Source organism: Mus musculus, chromosome X (assembly GCF_000001635.26).
Source record: "Mus musculus strain C57BL/6J chromosome X, GRCm38.p6 C57BL/6J".
NCBI classification, from domain to species: domain Eukaryota; kingdom Metazoa; phylum Chordata; class Mammalia; order Rodentia; family Muridae; genus Mus; species Mus musculus.
The window spans coordinates 100,790,036-100,805,408 of NC_000086.7; the positions used below are offsets into that span (position 1 = coordinate 100,790,036).

At 44.7% G+C, this 15,373-nt stretch overlaps 1 protein-coding gene across 10 annotated transcripts in view; it reads left to right on the forward strand.

Moving 5' to 3' along the window:
• Dlg3 (discs large MAGUK scaffold protein 3) overlaps positions 1–15,373 on the forward strand; it is a 51,000-nt gene that overhangs the window by 22,625 nt on the left and 13,002 nt on the right. For 9 of the 10 annotated variants that reach the window (XR_001782754.2, XM_006528124.4, XM_030251380.1 and 6 more), the window contains one exon: positions 6,651–6,765. Coding sequence is in view for 9 of the 10 variants with exons in the window: in XM_006528124.4 (XP_006528187.1) it covers positions 6,651–6,765 (115 nt within the window). In the remaining variant the exon portion in view is untranslated. Of the gene's footprint in view, positions 1–4,884; positions 5,499–6,650; positions 6,766–15,373 lie in introns of those variants that run through there. The other variant, XM_006528127.4, reaches the window with a different exon arrangement.

Below are 15,373 nucleotides of genomic sequence, written 5' to 3' on the forward strand. Positions count from 1 at the left end.
TTATTTTTCCTTAAGCAATATTTGTCCATATGGAAGCTGTTTGTCACTTCTGCTGGCTTACATACCCTTGAGACTTTTTTTGCAATTTATATATTTTGCTTTTTTAAATGCAAAGAGTTTGAGGCTATTTGTAGATTTTTAAATGTTGCTAAATAAATTAAATCAGACTATCCTAGGTTTGATTCTTCATGAGACTTATTGATTTTTCTTAAAAAAAAGTGTTATAATTAGAATAGACTTTCAAAATTGTTTAGCTTTAGAGATGTTGGATTCTTGAAATAGTGGGCCCATAATGAGAAACCAACCCAAGTTGTCTTAATTGTATAGAGGCAAGTTGTGATTCCAAGAAATGTACTTTTTGGCAATTCATATATGCTGTACTTAAAGGTTTCTTATTGCTGTTGTTTTGGGACATGTATCATTGTAGCCCAGGCTAGCCTGGACCTCACTGTGTAGCCTAGGCTAGTCTTGACATTAAGGCAATCCTATGTCTTGACCGCCTGAGTGTAGGATTTCAGGTGTATGCCACCATGTCTGGCTTGCTAATACATATCTTGATGGACTTCTTTAGCTCTATCCATACTTTGGAGACATGGCGAGCTGTAGCATTTCCATAGGTGCTTGTAATTCATACAATCCCAAAGGTTCATACTCCAAAGGCAACATTGGAAGGCTGAAACAATTTACACTCATCAGAATCTGGGCCTCTCTGTGGAGCTTGTAACTTTATTTCCACCGGCGCTCGGTAATTTTTCATAATTAGTGATTCCTTAAAGCCTTGGGGGCAGCTCAGCAAGGGCAAATGAGAACCGTGTGAGTTTGAGATCTGAATGGATGCACTTCCATAAGGACTGATGAGCTTTTAGGGTAGTGTTGATTCATTCCGAGCATGAGCTAGGTAGGATTCGGCCTTGCCTTCTCTACTCAGCATTTTGTGGGGCCTCAAGATCAGAAAGTTCATATTCTCTCTCCCTACTTCTCTTTCCTCCCCCCACTCCTTTCCATGGACTTAAATGTCACTTCTCCCAGGGAGAACTTTGTTGAAATCTATCTCCCTAAGTAGATTGGTTCATTCTGTCTGAATCTCCCTCTACTGTTTAGTCATTGCACTTTTAAAGGTTGTAATTGAAATTATAATTAAGTAGTTGTTTGTTGATATGATTGCAATTTATAGAGAGTGTTTGATTACTGGTATATTCTCTACAGCTAACAGAGTGACTGGTATGCAGTAGATACTTGGTAAACACCTGAATAAGTACATGAATGGATAAAATATACAGTGATCAATGAATGCTATTGAAAGGGACAAAGAATGCTTGACTTTAGGCAGTGAAAATCAATGCAGGAGCAGGCCATGACAGATGTGAATGAATTGTATTCAAGGGTCCCAGACCAGGGAGTTCAGGAGCATTTGTGGAATGAGAAACAGGTAGATAATATGTCAGAATGGTGGGGCAATCTTTGAATATTTACTTCAGATATTAAGGTAAGATTCTTTAGTTTCTATGATTGTACATACTTGGATGGTATGGGGAAGTCTAGAAACTGTAGTTTTATGGTGGCCAAATAAGGATCTAAAGACCAGTTACCACAATAGAGCAGTGGCCCAGAGGAAAAGAGATGACACAGTGTGACCTAAGTCACTGCAGAGGCAATGTGACCTAAGACATGGCTGGGGGGCAGAGATAAAACCTTATGACACTGGTGTCATAGCACATACTTGTAGTTCCAGTTATTCAGGAGGTTGAGGCTGGAGGATCTTTTGAGGCCAGGATTTTCAGTAGGCCTGGGCAACAAAGCCTGGTCTTTTAAAGAAACTAAAATAGTCAAGAGAAAACAAAGAAGTTAAATCAACAGAAAATCAATAGCAGTGAAAGGGAGAGATGGAGTGAGGGTATGATGTGATCAAGAAGAAAGATCAGAACTTGAAAGATACTGGCTGTGCACAGAAAAGTAGGGTGTCAGTCATAGTAAGGGGACATTTTAGTGTAAGGAAAGAAAGGCTTGGGTTTCAGGTAGGAGAAGGCACAATGGGTGGTGAAACCTACAAAGGCGGGTAGACCATCTTACAGGTAGTAGCTGAAACAGACTTAACACTACCCGGAAGAAGGAGAAGGAGGCCTGGGACCCAGGCCCTAATGCTAGAGTACCAGCAACTACAAGTAGAGCAGCCTTTTGCACTACTGTGCAGAGAACATCTCTTTTGCATACTTCATCTCTACCAAAAGTCCAGGAAGTAGTTGTCTGTTCCAGAGTAAACTCTTGGCTTCACTTTTGCACAGCTGAAAGGCTCGCTAAAGTCTAGTCCCCAAACAAAAGGTTTCCCAAATACAAGATCAGTCTGTCCTCAAAAGTAAATTTTGCCTCTACTTCTACAGAAACCAAAAGGCTTCTGGCAGCTTCCAAATACCATTTTATCTTTACAGTCAGAAAGGCTTCAGAACGGTTTCCGAATGTCAGGGCTTCATATAGTAGTTACAATACAAAGTTGGCTTTTTCGTGGTGCTGAGATAAAACTCAGGGTCACATGCATGACAGGCAAGTGTGCTACCACTGTCCTGGGTCCTCTCTCAGCTCTGTGATGATTCGACCGTGCATTGATTGTACATTTGACTCTGCACTTTCACATTTAGAAATCTATGCCTCAGACAGATTCATCCAATTATACAATGCAGTATTGATTGAACGTTTAAAAAAATGTCGGCTGCGTGTGTTGGTGCACACCTATCATCCCATCACTGCGGAGTCTGAGAGGCAGACTTGCCAGCCTGGGCTACACAGCAACTGTAGGTTATCCAGCTATATCGCAAGAGTCACAGCTCAATGAGCAAACCATTTAAATGTACATTGACCAGGATACGACTGAATACAATACATTATGTCCTCTCTAATATGCAATACTGTGTGGCCATGAGTGTGTAGGTGGTCTTTATTTGTGTGCTGTTGTGAATGGGTTTCTATGACATCAGAGAATGAAAACAAGCATGTGTATGAATCTGTCTGGGCTGTGAATACGTGGGTATATATGGAGGGAAGCCTGCAACGACACATATGAAAAATACTAACAGTGATTGTTTCCAAATAGTGGAAGGGGGAAACCAGACAGAAATTTCTAAATTAGAAACTGGAAATAGTTTTTGAAAGTCAGGGCCTGGGCTTGTGGCTCAGTGGTAGAGGGCCTGCTTAGCATGCATGAAGCCCTGAGTTTGAACACCAGTACTGCAAATTTTTACAAATAAATCATGTGTTCCTTTTGTGGGTTTTTTTTCACTTGAAAAGGCATTTATTGGAGGTGAAGGAGCACATATATGTAACAGACAAGCAGGATGGGGACTCAGAAGGCTGAAAAATTCCACTGTTGTAGGTTTTGAAACCCTCAGGCACGTTGGGCAGTGGCCTTTTTCTGTGGATTTGGGATTGTACTAATTTTTGGGGGAGCATGCCATCCCTCTTGCCTTGCCTTCCTTTGGAAACGTTCTGCAGGATCATTGCCTTGCCATTACCCAAAACCAAACTGTAAGTCCAGACCAGCGGGTTCCAACTTGATGGCGCATCATGGTTACTTAATGCGTTTTGAAGACAGATTTCTGGGCTCTGCTCGATTCAGTGGCTAATGATATAGCGTATCAGGGTAGGGTGGGGGGCTTCCCAGAATTCTGATCTTAAGGCACACTACGTTCCCTGAGAAATCCTCTTTCTGTACTGGCTGCTGCTCATGCGTCTCTGGCTTCTTTCTCCCTGTGTGATTAGCGCTGGTAAAAGGGACGGAGGAAGCAGACTATGACTCATCATGGAGATCTTTGTGGGTCACAAATGGTTGGGTTTATCTGAATGGGAAAAATGAATAAAGCGCACTTTAATAGACTTGAGATTTTAGTAATATGTGCTGCTTCTTGAAAGTAGCCTATTTGAAGTGGGGCCCTCTCTCAGAAGGAAGACTGGTCAAGCAGCTTCCTACGCAGTGACTTGGGCCTAAGAGATGCCCTCCAAATAATGGCTGCTTTACTGGTAAGTGGAACGGGAGGAACAATCTCGGGAAGTCTTAGAATTTAGCGGTTTTATAAGTGAAGCTTTTGTCTTGGGGAAATATTTAATAATATTAAGAGTCACTGTCATAAGTCCATTCCACATACATTAATGTTGGAATGCCTTTGTCTTTCTTCTATATAAAGTATGTTAAGCAGTCCAGGATGTAGCTTACTGGTAAAGGGGCTTGTCTGGGCCTCTGTTCCTTTCCTAGCACTGTATATCTATTAACTGGGTGACAAGTGGGGGTTATTAATGTCTTAACAGTGTTGAGTAGCCTCAGTTGCTCCCAACAGTAACCCTTGGAACTAAAGTATCAACTCTCGTGAACTGCAGTTATGGACTGTTGTGAGCTGTATGTGGGTGCTGGGAATTGAACTGGGGTCCTCTGCAAGAGCAGCCAGTGCTCTTAACCACTGAGCCATCTCTCCAGCCTCGTAATACTTCTTTATTACCTTTGGAAATCCTCTGTGAAGCTGGTGGCTATCAGTTAAACAAATCATTTGCTTTATTTGATAACAGATGCTTCCATTTGGACAGTTTTCCTCAACAGTCATTTAGCACAGGGTACTTTGTGTCTAGTGGTCAGTAGGTAAGTATCTAGCTAGAAGCCAGAAACTGATAAGGAGTGAAACTCTGGGGGGTTCATCTGAATAAGAAAAGTGAATAACGCAGTCCAAGGAACTTGAAAACCAATAACAGATTCCTCAAAGCCACATCTTTGCTCCCCTTCCCTTTCTTACTTTAATTGGGTCCCGAGGCTCAGAATTATCAACCTTGGATTAATTATGAGTTTTGAGGAAATGGTGGCTTGGTAGTTGTTTTTAAAGGATTTTTTTTTTTTTTTGAGAAACATAGTTACTAAGCAACCGCTGTGGCTTGCTGCTGCTCTGTTAGAGTTCAGTGGGTAGGGTCACCTCCAAAGAAGGCACTGCATAGACAAGAGCGAAACCCTTGAGGATAGATTGGATATCATCCGTTGTTGTTCTGAGTTTGGGGATTGTGTTGTTCTAGTAAGGCAGGGTCTTGGACTGTATTCCAGGCTGGCCTGGAATTTATGACCCTTCTACCCTAGCCTTCTGGGCGCTGTGGTTACTGGTATGAGCCACTGTGCTAGGCTCAGTCCAGATTCTGTGTACAGTTCTTTGATTCATCATCACCAAGGAAGTCCTGCCTGGTCAAATCTCTTGCCCGCATGGTTCTTCCCTGAGTGAGTGAGCTAGAAGGGAGGGAGGGTCTGGAAGGAAGGAACAAGAAATGATCTCTGATTCAGGGGTTAGAGGTCAAGCCCTGGGGTGAGGCAAGTATCCTGTCTCTCTGTGCAGCCCGAGGCTTCTATGACAAATCCGTCACCACCCTTTACATTTAGATTAGGACAGCTTATTTCTATTGGTGTGTTGCCTCGCAAGTCTCAGAAGAGGCACAGTGTCCAGCTGCTGTGTACCCCCCCTCCCTGCACCACCATTTAATAGGTGAGTCAGTGAGTCGACTGCTTCCTCCAGGATTGTAGGGACACGGGTAGGTAATGAGGACAGCTCAGTAACGCTCAGTGCGTGATGAATGAAAGGACATTCGAATTTAACCAGTTGGCTCCATTGATACCACAGTGACAAAGAAGAAATTCTGAGAGGAGGGGATTTATGTGACTTTTTAGCTGCACCCCGTCCTCACCTTGTCTTCTGCACATTTCCCTTTTCACCCAGCTGAAGGTCAGGTCGCTTTGCCCAGGGAGCTGAGAGAGCGGAGGGGAGGGCAGGTGTTGGAGCAGGTGTTGTGTTTTCTCCCACAGAGTCACACTGACTAGGTGGGGTTGCTTCTTGCCAACCCCTCTATGGTGCAGAAAAAAATGCTTTTGTGAAAAATTTACCCTGGAAGCGGTTTTTAAGCAGTTGCTCAGCCTTTAACCTTCAGTATAAATTTTGACTGCCTTTAAAGTCAGCTCGTCACTGAAGTCTGCCTTGATTTCTGACATTTCTATATGGTGTGCCTCCAGTATACCCCAGTTTACAAAGCAATGATAGAGCGGAACCTGTTGTGTAAGGAGAGCTCTAGCTTTAATGCTGGGCAAATGGTTGCAGCTTGTTTCTTCTTAGACTCTGTCCTGGGATCTACTACGTTTCCACTAAAAGAGTCATCCTGGGAAAACTGCCCTCCTTACCTAACAGTGATTGAATAGCCTCTGGTTCTTTCCAGCCCCCCTGCCCTGTGTCTCAGGGCCATCTGTTCTCTGCAGTCAGCTTTTTGGGAAAGTCTCCTTGCCCATCTGCTCTCCTTGGGCCTTAGTGCCTGCTCTAAAGATTTATAAAGGCTGCCCTGGAACCTCTTTCCAGTTGTTATTTTTTAAGGATCAGTGAGATTTTGAAGCAGATAAAAAGCTGTTTCCATTTGCCATGCCCAAATGCAACTCTTTTTTTTTTTTTCTAGGTGCTTTTTTTTTCCCTTCTTGGTGGGGAGGGTTGGTCTGTCTTTCTCAACTTGGGGGAGGGACTTTGCTTATCAAAGCAAAGATTCCACCTCCTGGTTGCTTTGAAGCCAAGTGTCCTCCTGACTTTTTGGCCGCGGCTGTGCTGGCCAAGGGAAGGGTGTTCCTTGGGTTCATTCTTTTCCCCTTGTCTCCCTGACAGAGTACAGTCGCTTTGAATCCAAGATCCATGACTTGCGGGAACAAATGATGAACAGCAGCATGAGTTCTGGGTCTGGGTCTCTCCGAACCAGTGAGAAGAGGTCCTTGTATGTCAGGTAAGCAGTCCCTCTGAGCACCCGGCCTAGCTGCTCTTGGCTAACTGGTAGGGTGGGGACTATGTACTCTCTGCACTAAGCCAACACCTTGTACCTGCGCTCTCTGAGTGTGTATTTTATGGTCAGTATCTCCTCCCTTATGTGAACTGCCTTCTTCCTTTTCACTTACAAATGAGTCAGTTGGGGAAATGTATGCTCTGCCCCACTATGTAGGACTCATTAGGTGATTGTTGCTAGTCAGCATTCAAATAACACTTGAAAATTTAAACTATGTTACTTGCACTCTATGCTTTGAGGAGAAACGTTAGCATCTCCTTTCACTTATGCATGATAGTCATGAGGATGTGTGTCTGAGCATATCCGTTGTCACAGAGTCCTGATACAGGGCCCCTTAAGAAACCAAAGTGGCACATACCTTTAATCCCAGCACTTGGGAGGCAGAGGCAGGCCTGGTCCACAGATTGACTTGCAGGACAGCCAGGACTACACAGAGAAACCCTTGTCTCGAAAAACAAAAACAAAACAAAAACCAAACCAAACAAACAAAACCCAAAAAGCAAAACCAAAACCAAATCAAACAAACAAACAAAAAGAAACCAAAGAGCTGGTAGCTTGCTGCATTCTAGATGTTTTGCTAGATTCCTGTCCCCCTTTCTCCACTGGAGGCATGTGATTCATAGGACAAGATGGCGTCTGCACCTTAAGAAGGGAAAGGCAGGGACAGCTTATTGCTGAAAGGTATGTACTGGCATTGTCAAAGACTGAGCCTTTGACCCTTGTTAGGGCCAAAGTATAAACCCTTCAGTTAGCAGACTGATAAGGGAACACTGGCCTTTTCTTAGAATTCGGGGTAGCTTCCTTCTTCCTGCCACGCTCTTGAACACCAACAGGCTGGTCACTAGTACTCTAAGGTCAGCTGTCCTACGGAAAGGTGGTGGGGTTACTCCCCAGAGCCAGCAGTCTTCCCAGGCTTATTTAACTGGTTGAACGTTTTATGGTGGCCTCTGCTACTTGCTGGAGGCGGGAAGGAGAGGCCAGTTGCCTGGTAACGTGACAATTACTGTGTCCTTGGGGTGTGAAATGATGGTAGCTAACTGCTGTCAAAGCTAATTGCAGCTCTCACGTGCTGGCTTTTCTTTTTCCACTGTTGGTTGTCAGTGACCCCACTGCATGGGGAGTCAGCCTAGGGAGCCTTCTGTGCATCTGAGGCCCACTAGACTCCTTAGAGTTCTTTTCTAAAGTGAACCCTGCACTCTGCTCTTAGTGGGTGGAGAATGGGTGCTGCTTGCACCTCCTGCTGGCGGCACAGGACCAGAGAGAGGCTTGGCAAGGCCCAGCCATCTTTCCAGTCTCCTTCCTAGAGAAGAAAGGCCTGCTGGTGGTCACTAAAGTTCTTGCTCGGGATCTACAACATGGACAGTGGGTCTCTGATGGGGGGTCTCTGTCCATCATGTGCTGTCACCTCCAAAGTGAGTAATATTTGTGTGACTTGGTCAGGATTGTTCCGTTCCATGCTTCCAGCCCCCGCAGATGTGGCACTTCAGTGTGCGTGGGAAGCTCTCTTTAGGCAAGACAGTTCCTTCAGAGAACTTTATTTTTAGACCTCTCCTCTCCGCCTAGCCTCTGCTACTGCTGTCCCTGCCTGGGTAGAGGAACCTGGCACTGGCTCTTGATTTGGAACACCATTCTGTGGCCCAGGCAAGGTAGCCACTTACCTGGTCTCTGGGAAGGAAGGAAGGAAGGAAGGAAGGGAGGGAGGGAGGGAGGGACGGAGGGAGGGAGGGAGGGGAGGGGAGGGGAGGGGAGGGAAGGGAAGCCTACGCCTCTCTTTCTAGTGAATCCGTTTTATATAATCTGCTCCTAACCTTGGCTAGATAACGTTGTCCTCTGAAGAAAGTAAGTAGATGTGGTTTAGAATAGGCAATCGGGAAATCATGGTTTATGGTGACTGCTGGGAGTGGGAGCAGTCACCCCCACTTTCCTGGGCTAACCCCTTGGCGTGCTCTCTGTAGCCCGATTACAGTCTTTGAACTTACAATCCTCTTCCTTCAGCTTTTTGAGTAGCAGGGATTATAGGCCTGCATAACTAGTTTCAGCTTGTTTCTTAAATCCTTAAACAGAAAAAAAAATCCATTGATACCAATAGTTCCCTAAACTATTACCTCCTCTCTTTCTCTGAATTCTGTGGCAGGAAACACTAGTTCCCTAAGAGACTACTCTGACTGTAGAAAAACAAGTCCTTTAGTGAAACTGGGCAAATGCAGGCATGGATAGAGGAAAATGGGGTTCTTTTTTTGTGCATGTTACACTCAACAACTCTATGCCTGCATACCTGTGTGTATATGTGCATGCATGTGCTTGGGGGGGCAGGGGGTGAAGGATAGGTGGACTGCCTGTGAGCCCAGGCTGTCGCACTGCCTCTGCTTCCCCAGTACTGGGATTGCAAGCAGGTACATACGTACCATCACGTCCAGCACTTTTGTGCAGGCACTAGGGATTGAACTCAGGTCTCATGTTTACACAGCAAGTGCTTTTCTGGCTAAGCTGTGTCCCCACCCCCAAGAACAGAATTCTTCACTGCTTTCAGTGACCAGAAAACACCGTCTTGGGCAGTAGGCCATGTTGACCCCTAGAAATATGACCAGAGGAATATCATTTGCAGAAGCCTAGCCTCCTAACATCCAGGCTGGGAAATTTTAGAGTCACATACTCCCCACTGCCACTTCTTCCATTCACTTCTTCAGTGGCTTCACATGTTGGGAGCACCAACTTTTCAGCCTGGTGACATGATTCCTGAGCAGCCCAGGAAGGCTCCAGAGGAGCCTTTGGCAGGGATCAGTGGTAACCGCATGGCCGCCATATTCAATGACTGGTTCACTGGTGCTTTCCGGCCAGTCTGACCTCCTCATCACCTGTGTTCCTACAAGGCATTTGCTTGATACTTTCAAGGCTCTGTCTGCCTTGCTAATTGTCCTGAAATAGCTCCTTAGCTCTGGGCCTGAGATGGCAATCCATTGCTTTTCAGAGCTTTACATTATATTGTATAAGCGACAGACAGCCTCAGACCTGCGTATCAACAACCTGATGGACACATGCAGAAAATAGAGCTGCCCGCCTCATGCCTCTGATAGGGGCATATTCAAGCTGGACTCCTTCCCTCCTCCCAGCCTTCCTTAAGTTCATTTCCTTACCTTGTCATGTGGGAAAGGATTAGATTTGTTCTGTCACCCAAGGCCTATTTCAGTTCAATGGAAGGATGAAAGAGCTCAGAATAAAACGTCTGAAATGGAATGGCCTGGCTCTTGAGAGAAGACACTTGATTTTTTTGTGACTGAGGGGTTATACAAGAGCCTGGGTGACTTTTTGCCCTGGGCGATGCGAGTTAGAGCTAAAGCACGATTCTGGGCCTGTTGTGCTCAGAAGCTTTTAGTGGAGTGCTGGCGTCTTCAGCTTAGAGGTAACCCAAGGTCACCCCTGCATCATGACCTTTAGTATTCTCTGTAAAGGGTTCTTAAATCCTTTTAATAAGGGTGTGTTATGATCCCATTTTGCATATGAGAAAACTGAGGCTTGACTGAGACAACCAGGAAACTCCTAAACTGGAACGTGAACTGATCTTTAATAAAGTGCAATTCATTCAGTTTTCCCAACTCCCTAACTGATGGGATTAGCGGGAGTGCTGGTGAAAAAAAAAAAAAAACCATCCCTAGCTGCCTCTTCTAGAGCTTTAGGTCACTGTGATAGTGACTGTTTTTTCTCTTTTGGTTGTTGCTACTGTTTGTTCAGTTGGTATTTACCCCAGTACTCAGGATTGATTGAGCCTAGGGCCTCACACATGCACCATTAGGCTCTGTTCTCAGCCCTGTTTCCTTTTTCTTTCTTTTGAGACAGAATCTCACTGTGTAACTCAGGCTGACTTCAGTCTTGGGCTCCTCCCACCCCAGCATCTCAAGTGGCTGGGATTACAGGCCTATGCCAGCGGGTCTGGTACAAAATGTGTTTTTAACAGTCAGAATGTTCAAGAATGGCCACTTTATACTGTGACTGACACTTATTTTTACATCAGTGGAGCAACTAAACATTCTGTTTCCTGTTCTGTGGAAGGCAGTAGTGCAGAACTAATAACTTGAGCCTGCTTGCTGGGATAGATTCAGGAAAGTGGTGGTCTGGTTCCTGTCCTCCTACAGCTGATCTTTACCCAGAGGGCCATGTGGCTGCATTCAGTTTCCGTCTCAGTTTTCTCTCCTCTCCTCTCCTCCCCTCCCCTCCCCTCCCCTCCCCTCCCCTCCCCTCCTCTCCTCCTCCCCTCCCCTCCTCTCCTCTCCTCCTCCCCTCCTCTCCCCTCCCCTCCCCTCCCCTCCTCTCCTCCTCCCCTCCTCTCCTCTCCTCCTCCCCTCCCCTCCCCTCAATCTATCTCCCTCTTGTTTGCATGAGTTTGCAAAGCTATTTTGAAGGAGCTAACCCCTTCTCACAGCTGCACTGGGCTATACCAGGTGAAACCCTAGGGTGCTGCAGCTGTCCTGAACATAGGGGTTATGGGAGTCTTCAAGAGGGGAGCAGGGGGAAGAAGGAAAGATAACAGTGTTTGGATACTGGCAATTGGCTTTAAAGCCACCATGACCTTAAGGAGAAAGCCCTTTCTTTCCTCTCTTTACTACACTAGAACTATCTCTTATTAGGTGAGTGTGATGAACAGAGCCTTTATGTGTGTCCAGCCTAGGGCTTTTGCTCTGCTACTGTGGTGTTTGCTGAACTGGACCACAGAAATCACCTCTCTTGCCCCTGGCTCACAGTGCATTGGCTAGATGTTTGGTTTAGACCATTTGCATGTGAAGGCAAGACAATGCTGCTGTGTAGGTTCAAATTCCAGACCCCACTTTGATTTTATAAATGAATGAAATTAATAAATGAATGAATGAATTACCCAGGACTCTAAAGGTTGCCCAAGAGGCTCAGTTGTGCAGCCTCAGGACAACATACTGGCAGTTCAGGAATTTTGGCCTCCTGGCTGGCCATCTCCCAGTCTAAAATGGAAATCCTGTTGAGGCATCTGTAGTTTTGGTTCAGTGAAACAATGTTAGTATATTGGCTTGGTCATCAAAAAAGACTGGCGAATGCTTCTTCCATCAACAAGAAGATACTTTGTCCACTCTCCACAAGCACCGAGAAGGGCTTGCTTGGTGATCTGCTGTGAAAATTAAATAGTCATGCAAGAATTAAGTTGCAGTAGATAGAGATTATAAAGGAAGGTTGCTACCAAATGTCTGGAATGGATTGCAAAGGACATTTGGGGTATGCAGTATCACAAAGCAGGAGAGCTTGGGCTGGACCATGGAGGATTTAGACACGCGACAAGGCAGGTGGCCTGTAGGTCAGGAGGTCAGCACTGTCCTGAGTGCGCTCTGTAGAAGCAGCCTCTAGCCTTCTAGGCTATTAGTCTTAAAGTGTTCTTGTTTGCTCTGTGTTGGGAAACCGGCCTAACCAGTTCCCTCTGGGGAGTTGCTTTTTCATTGTATTTCCTTGCTTGTTAAGTTTAAGGTGCCACAGTGGCTGCGCTAGGTGCTCAGGACTTCTTTGGATCTTTTATATGCAACCCTCACAAGTTTATCTCTTTGAAGCGATTTAAAAAGTCACCTCTTAAACAATATAGCTCCTAAGACCCTCGGAAGCATTGTCTCCTTAGAGGGGCAGGCAGTGGCCTTCAGGGCTGAAGGTCAGTCTGGGACATGAACCTGGACACTCCTGGGTCTATCCCACTGTGTGCAGTGGAGGTTCTCAGGGACCTTACTGGCTCTTAATTTAACCCTAACTTCATAAAATCCTTTGGATTGGGCCAACAAGATGGCTCGGTGAGTAAAGGTACTTCCCATGGAATCCGAAATCCTGATAACCTGAGTTTGACTGGCCTGATCCCACCTGAAGGCTAAGGCAGATAACCAAGGCCAAAAAGTTGTTCTTTGTTTTCCACAATGTGCTGTGACATTCATGGCCAACAACAACAATAATACTAATAATTGAGGAAGAAGTTAAAAATTCTATTATGATTCAGAAGAAAAGGGGGTTTCTTGAACTCTTAGTCTTCCAGCACACCTGTCCTTGGGTAAGCTTGTGTATGTACACACACACACACACACACACACACACACACACACTGCAGATCTTTTTATTATGTCCTTTTTTTAAACATGTGTGAGGACAGAGGTTTGATTTTCTTTTGCCCTTCCTGCTGTCACTTTGAATCAGATTGAAATGGTTCTGTGCCATTTGGGCCTTGCATATGGTAAACTTGAATTCTGGGACACTGATTCAGAGTAGCTTTAAAAGAGCTAGTATCTACCTTAATTCCCTTAGGTTAAAGTGGAAAGGGAGGAACTGTGAGAGGCTTAGAGGAAGGAGGTGCTTAGAATAAAAGGACTCTAGGCTGCTTGGCCAACTGTCATTATTGATAGAAGGCCACAATTTTTTCTTGTGGTTTGTTTTTTTTTTTTTTTTTTACAATCTCATGGGTGTGTGTGGAGGGGAGCATGAATTTTGGCCCTTTTCACTCCCATTACTCTTTCTTGTTCCTTTTGTGTGTGACCCACTGAGGTTAATTATGGCTGTTTGCATGAGCATGAATGGAGTTCTTTACTGGGGTCTGAGTAGTGGATCAGTGAAGAAAATGACCCCCTCTCTTCCAGCAACCATGTTAGAGGTTCACTGTTTAGATTGTTAAAACTTATGTGTATGAGTGTTTTCCCTGTAGGTATGTATATGCACATGTATATGCCTGGTATCTGTGGAGATCAGAAGTTAAGATCAAGTCCCCTGGAATTGGAATTATGAATGCTTTGGTCTGGTGGTCGCCTACCATACGGTGCTGAATGATGGCCTTCTAGGTTGACCTTCATTTGGAGGATATCTTCTAGTTCTTAGCATGTTGGAATTTCTGCACGAAAAGGGGAGTAGATTTAGAGAAAAACCCATATCATAGGTTTTAAAAACAGATCAAAATCAGGACAAAGGAAGGAATTGTTGAAGGAAAGAGCCCAGCTAGAGCTAGAAAGAAACTTCAAGAATGTCTAAGAAATTTTCTCTTTTAGACAGAGTGAACTTTGAGGCCCCAGTGGTCTGCTGGTTTCTCTTCCTATTGGCAGCCCTGGTTGATGGAGAGGGGAAGTCTCAATTCGTCGCTTTAGTTCATTACTGCATGCATTAATTCAGAACTCAACACTGAGATATCATCTTTGTATGTCCTTAACAGTCATAGCTTACAAGGATTGTCCATCCCTTTCTTTGCTCTAGCCTTGTCCAATCATTCATAAAGCTGTCAAACAAAAGCCAAATGGAACAGGTGCTGCTTTTTAATGGGAGTTTGCAGTTATATAACCTTTTGACTTGGTTTGCCAGGGAACTTCAAGCCTCTCCTGAAGTAAAAGGCTCAAGCCTGTATTTAGTGGAGCTGTTTCTCAATCTCTCCGTTAATCGACTTACAGTTTTAGAAATTGTAAAGGGAGCACATGCTGTGCTTACAAAACCAAGTGAGCAGTACAGTCCTAATGTGGCTGGCTTGCTGGCTTGGCTCTGTGTGCACTGAGTGCTGTGCGGCGCCTGAACTTATCTCAGAAGTAGATGCCATATAGGTTTTAGGCAAACTTTCAGATGTTTTAAAATGACAAATTATTGGATTCTTGGCACCTAGAAAACTCATTTGTATTAACTCTCCCTATATCCCCTGCTTGCTGTTGTTGTCACCAAAGGTCAAGCCCAATTCTTTAGGTGCTAAAACACACTTTATGTTTCTACCCAGTCAACTTGACATTCATTCATATATATATATATATACACTCACATACACACATATATGTATACACACACACACACACATATATAATCTACTGTAGTTCTTTTGTTTGGCTTTAGTTTTATTTTCAGTTTTTGAGATAGGAGCTTACTAGTTGTCTTAGTTACTTTTTTATTACTGTGACAAAACACCATGACTGAGGCAACTAATAAAAGAAAGCATTTGATTGTGGTGGGGGAGCATGGCAGCAGGAGGGAGGCATGGTGCTGGAGCAGTAGCCAGAAGCTTATAACTGATCATCAAGCAGCAGGCAGAGAGCTGAGAATGGCAAACCTTAAAGCCCGCCCCCAGTGACATACCTCCTCCTGCAAGGCCACACCTCCTAATCCTTCCCAAACAGTTCTTTCAAGTGGACCAAGCATTACAATGTATGAGCCTACTGGGGGGGAGGGGTCATTCTCATTCGAACCATCATACCATGTATGTCACATTCATGATCCTTCTGCCTTAGCCTCTCTGGTGCTTTAACTACTAGCCTGTGCTACTACACACAATTCTTCATTCATTTTGGCATCTTTCTGTTTCCCGCTCCAAACTTCCAAATTAATGTGTGCTTAATACAAATTCTGTTCTTCCACTTCAGTTTTGGAACTCCTAATGCCATTGTGTATTAGTCATCAGTTAGAATTCTGTTGCTCAAGCTTGTTGGTCTTTGTAGAACAGCTGACAGATGCCTGCTTTGTGTTTGGTTGCATGAGATCAATTCATTTCAAATGCATTGCTCCTGTTACATAGAGTTTGGAAAAGACTTTGTAGACCAAATGT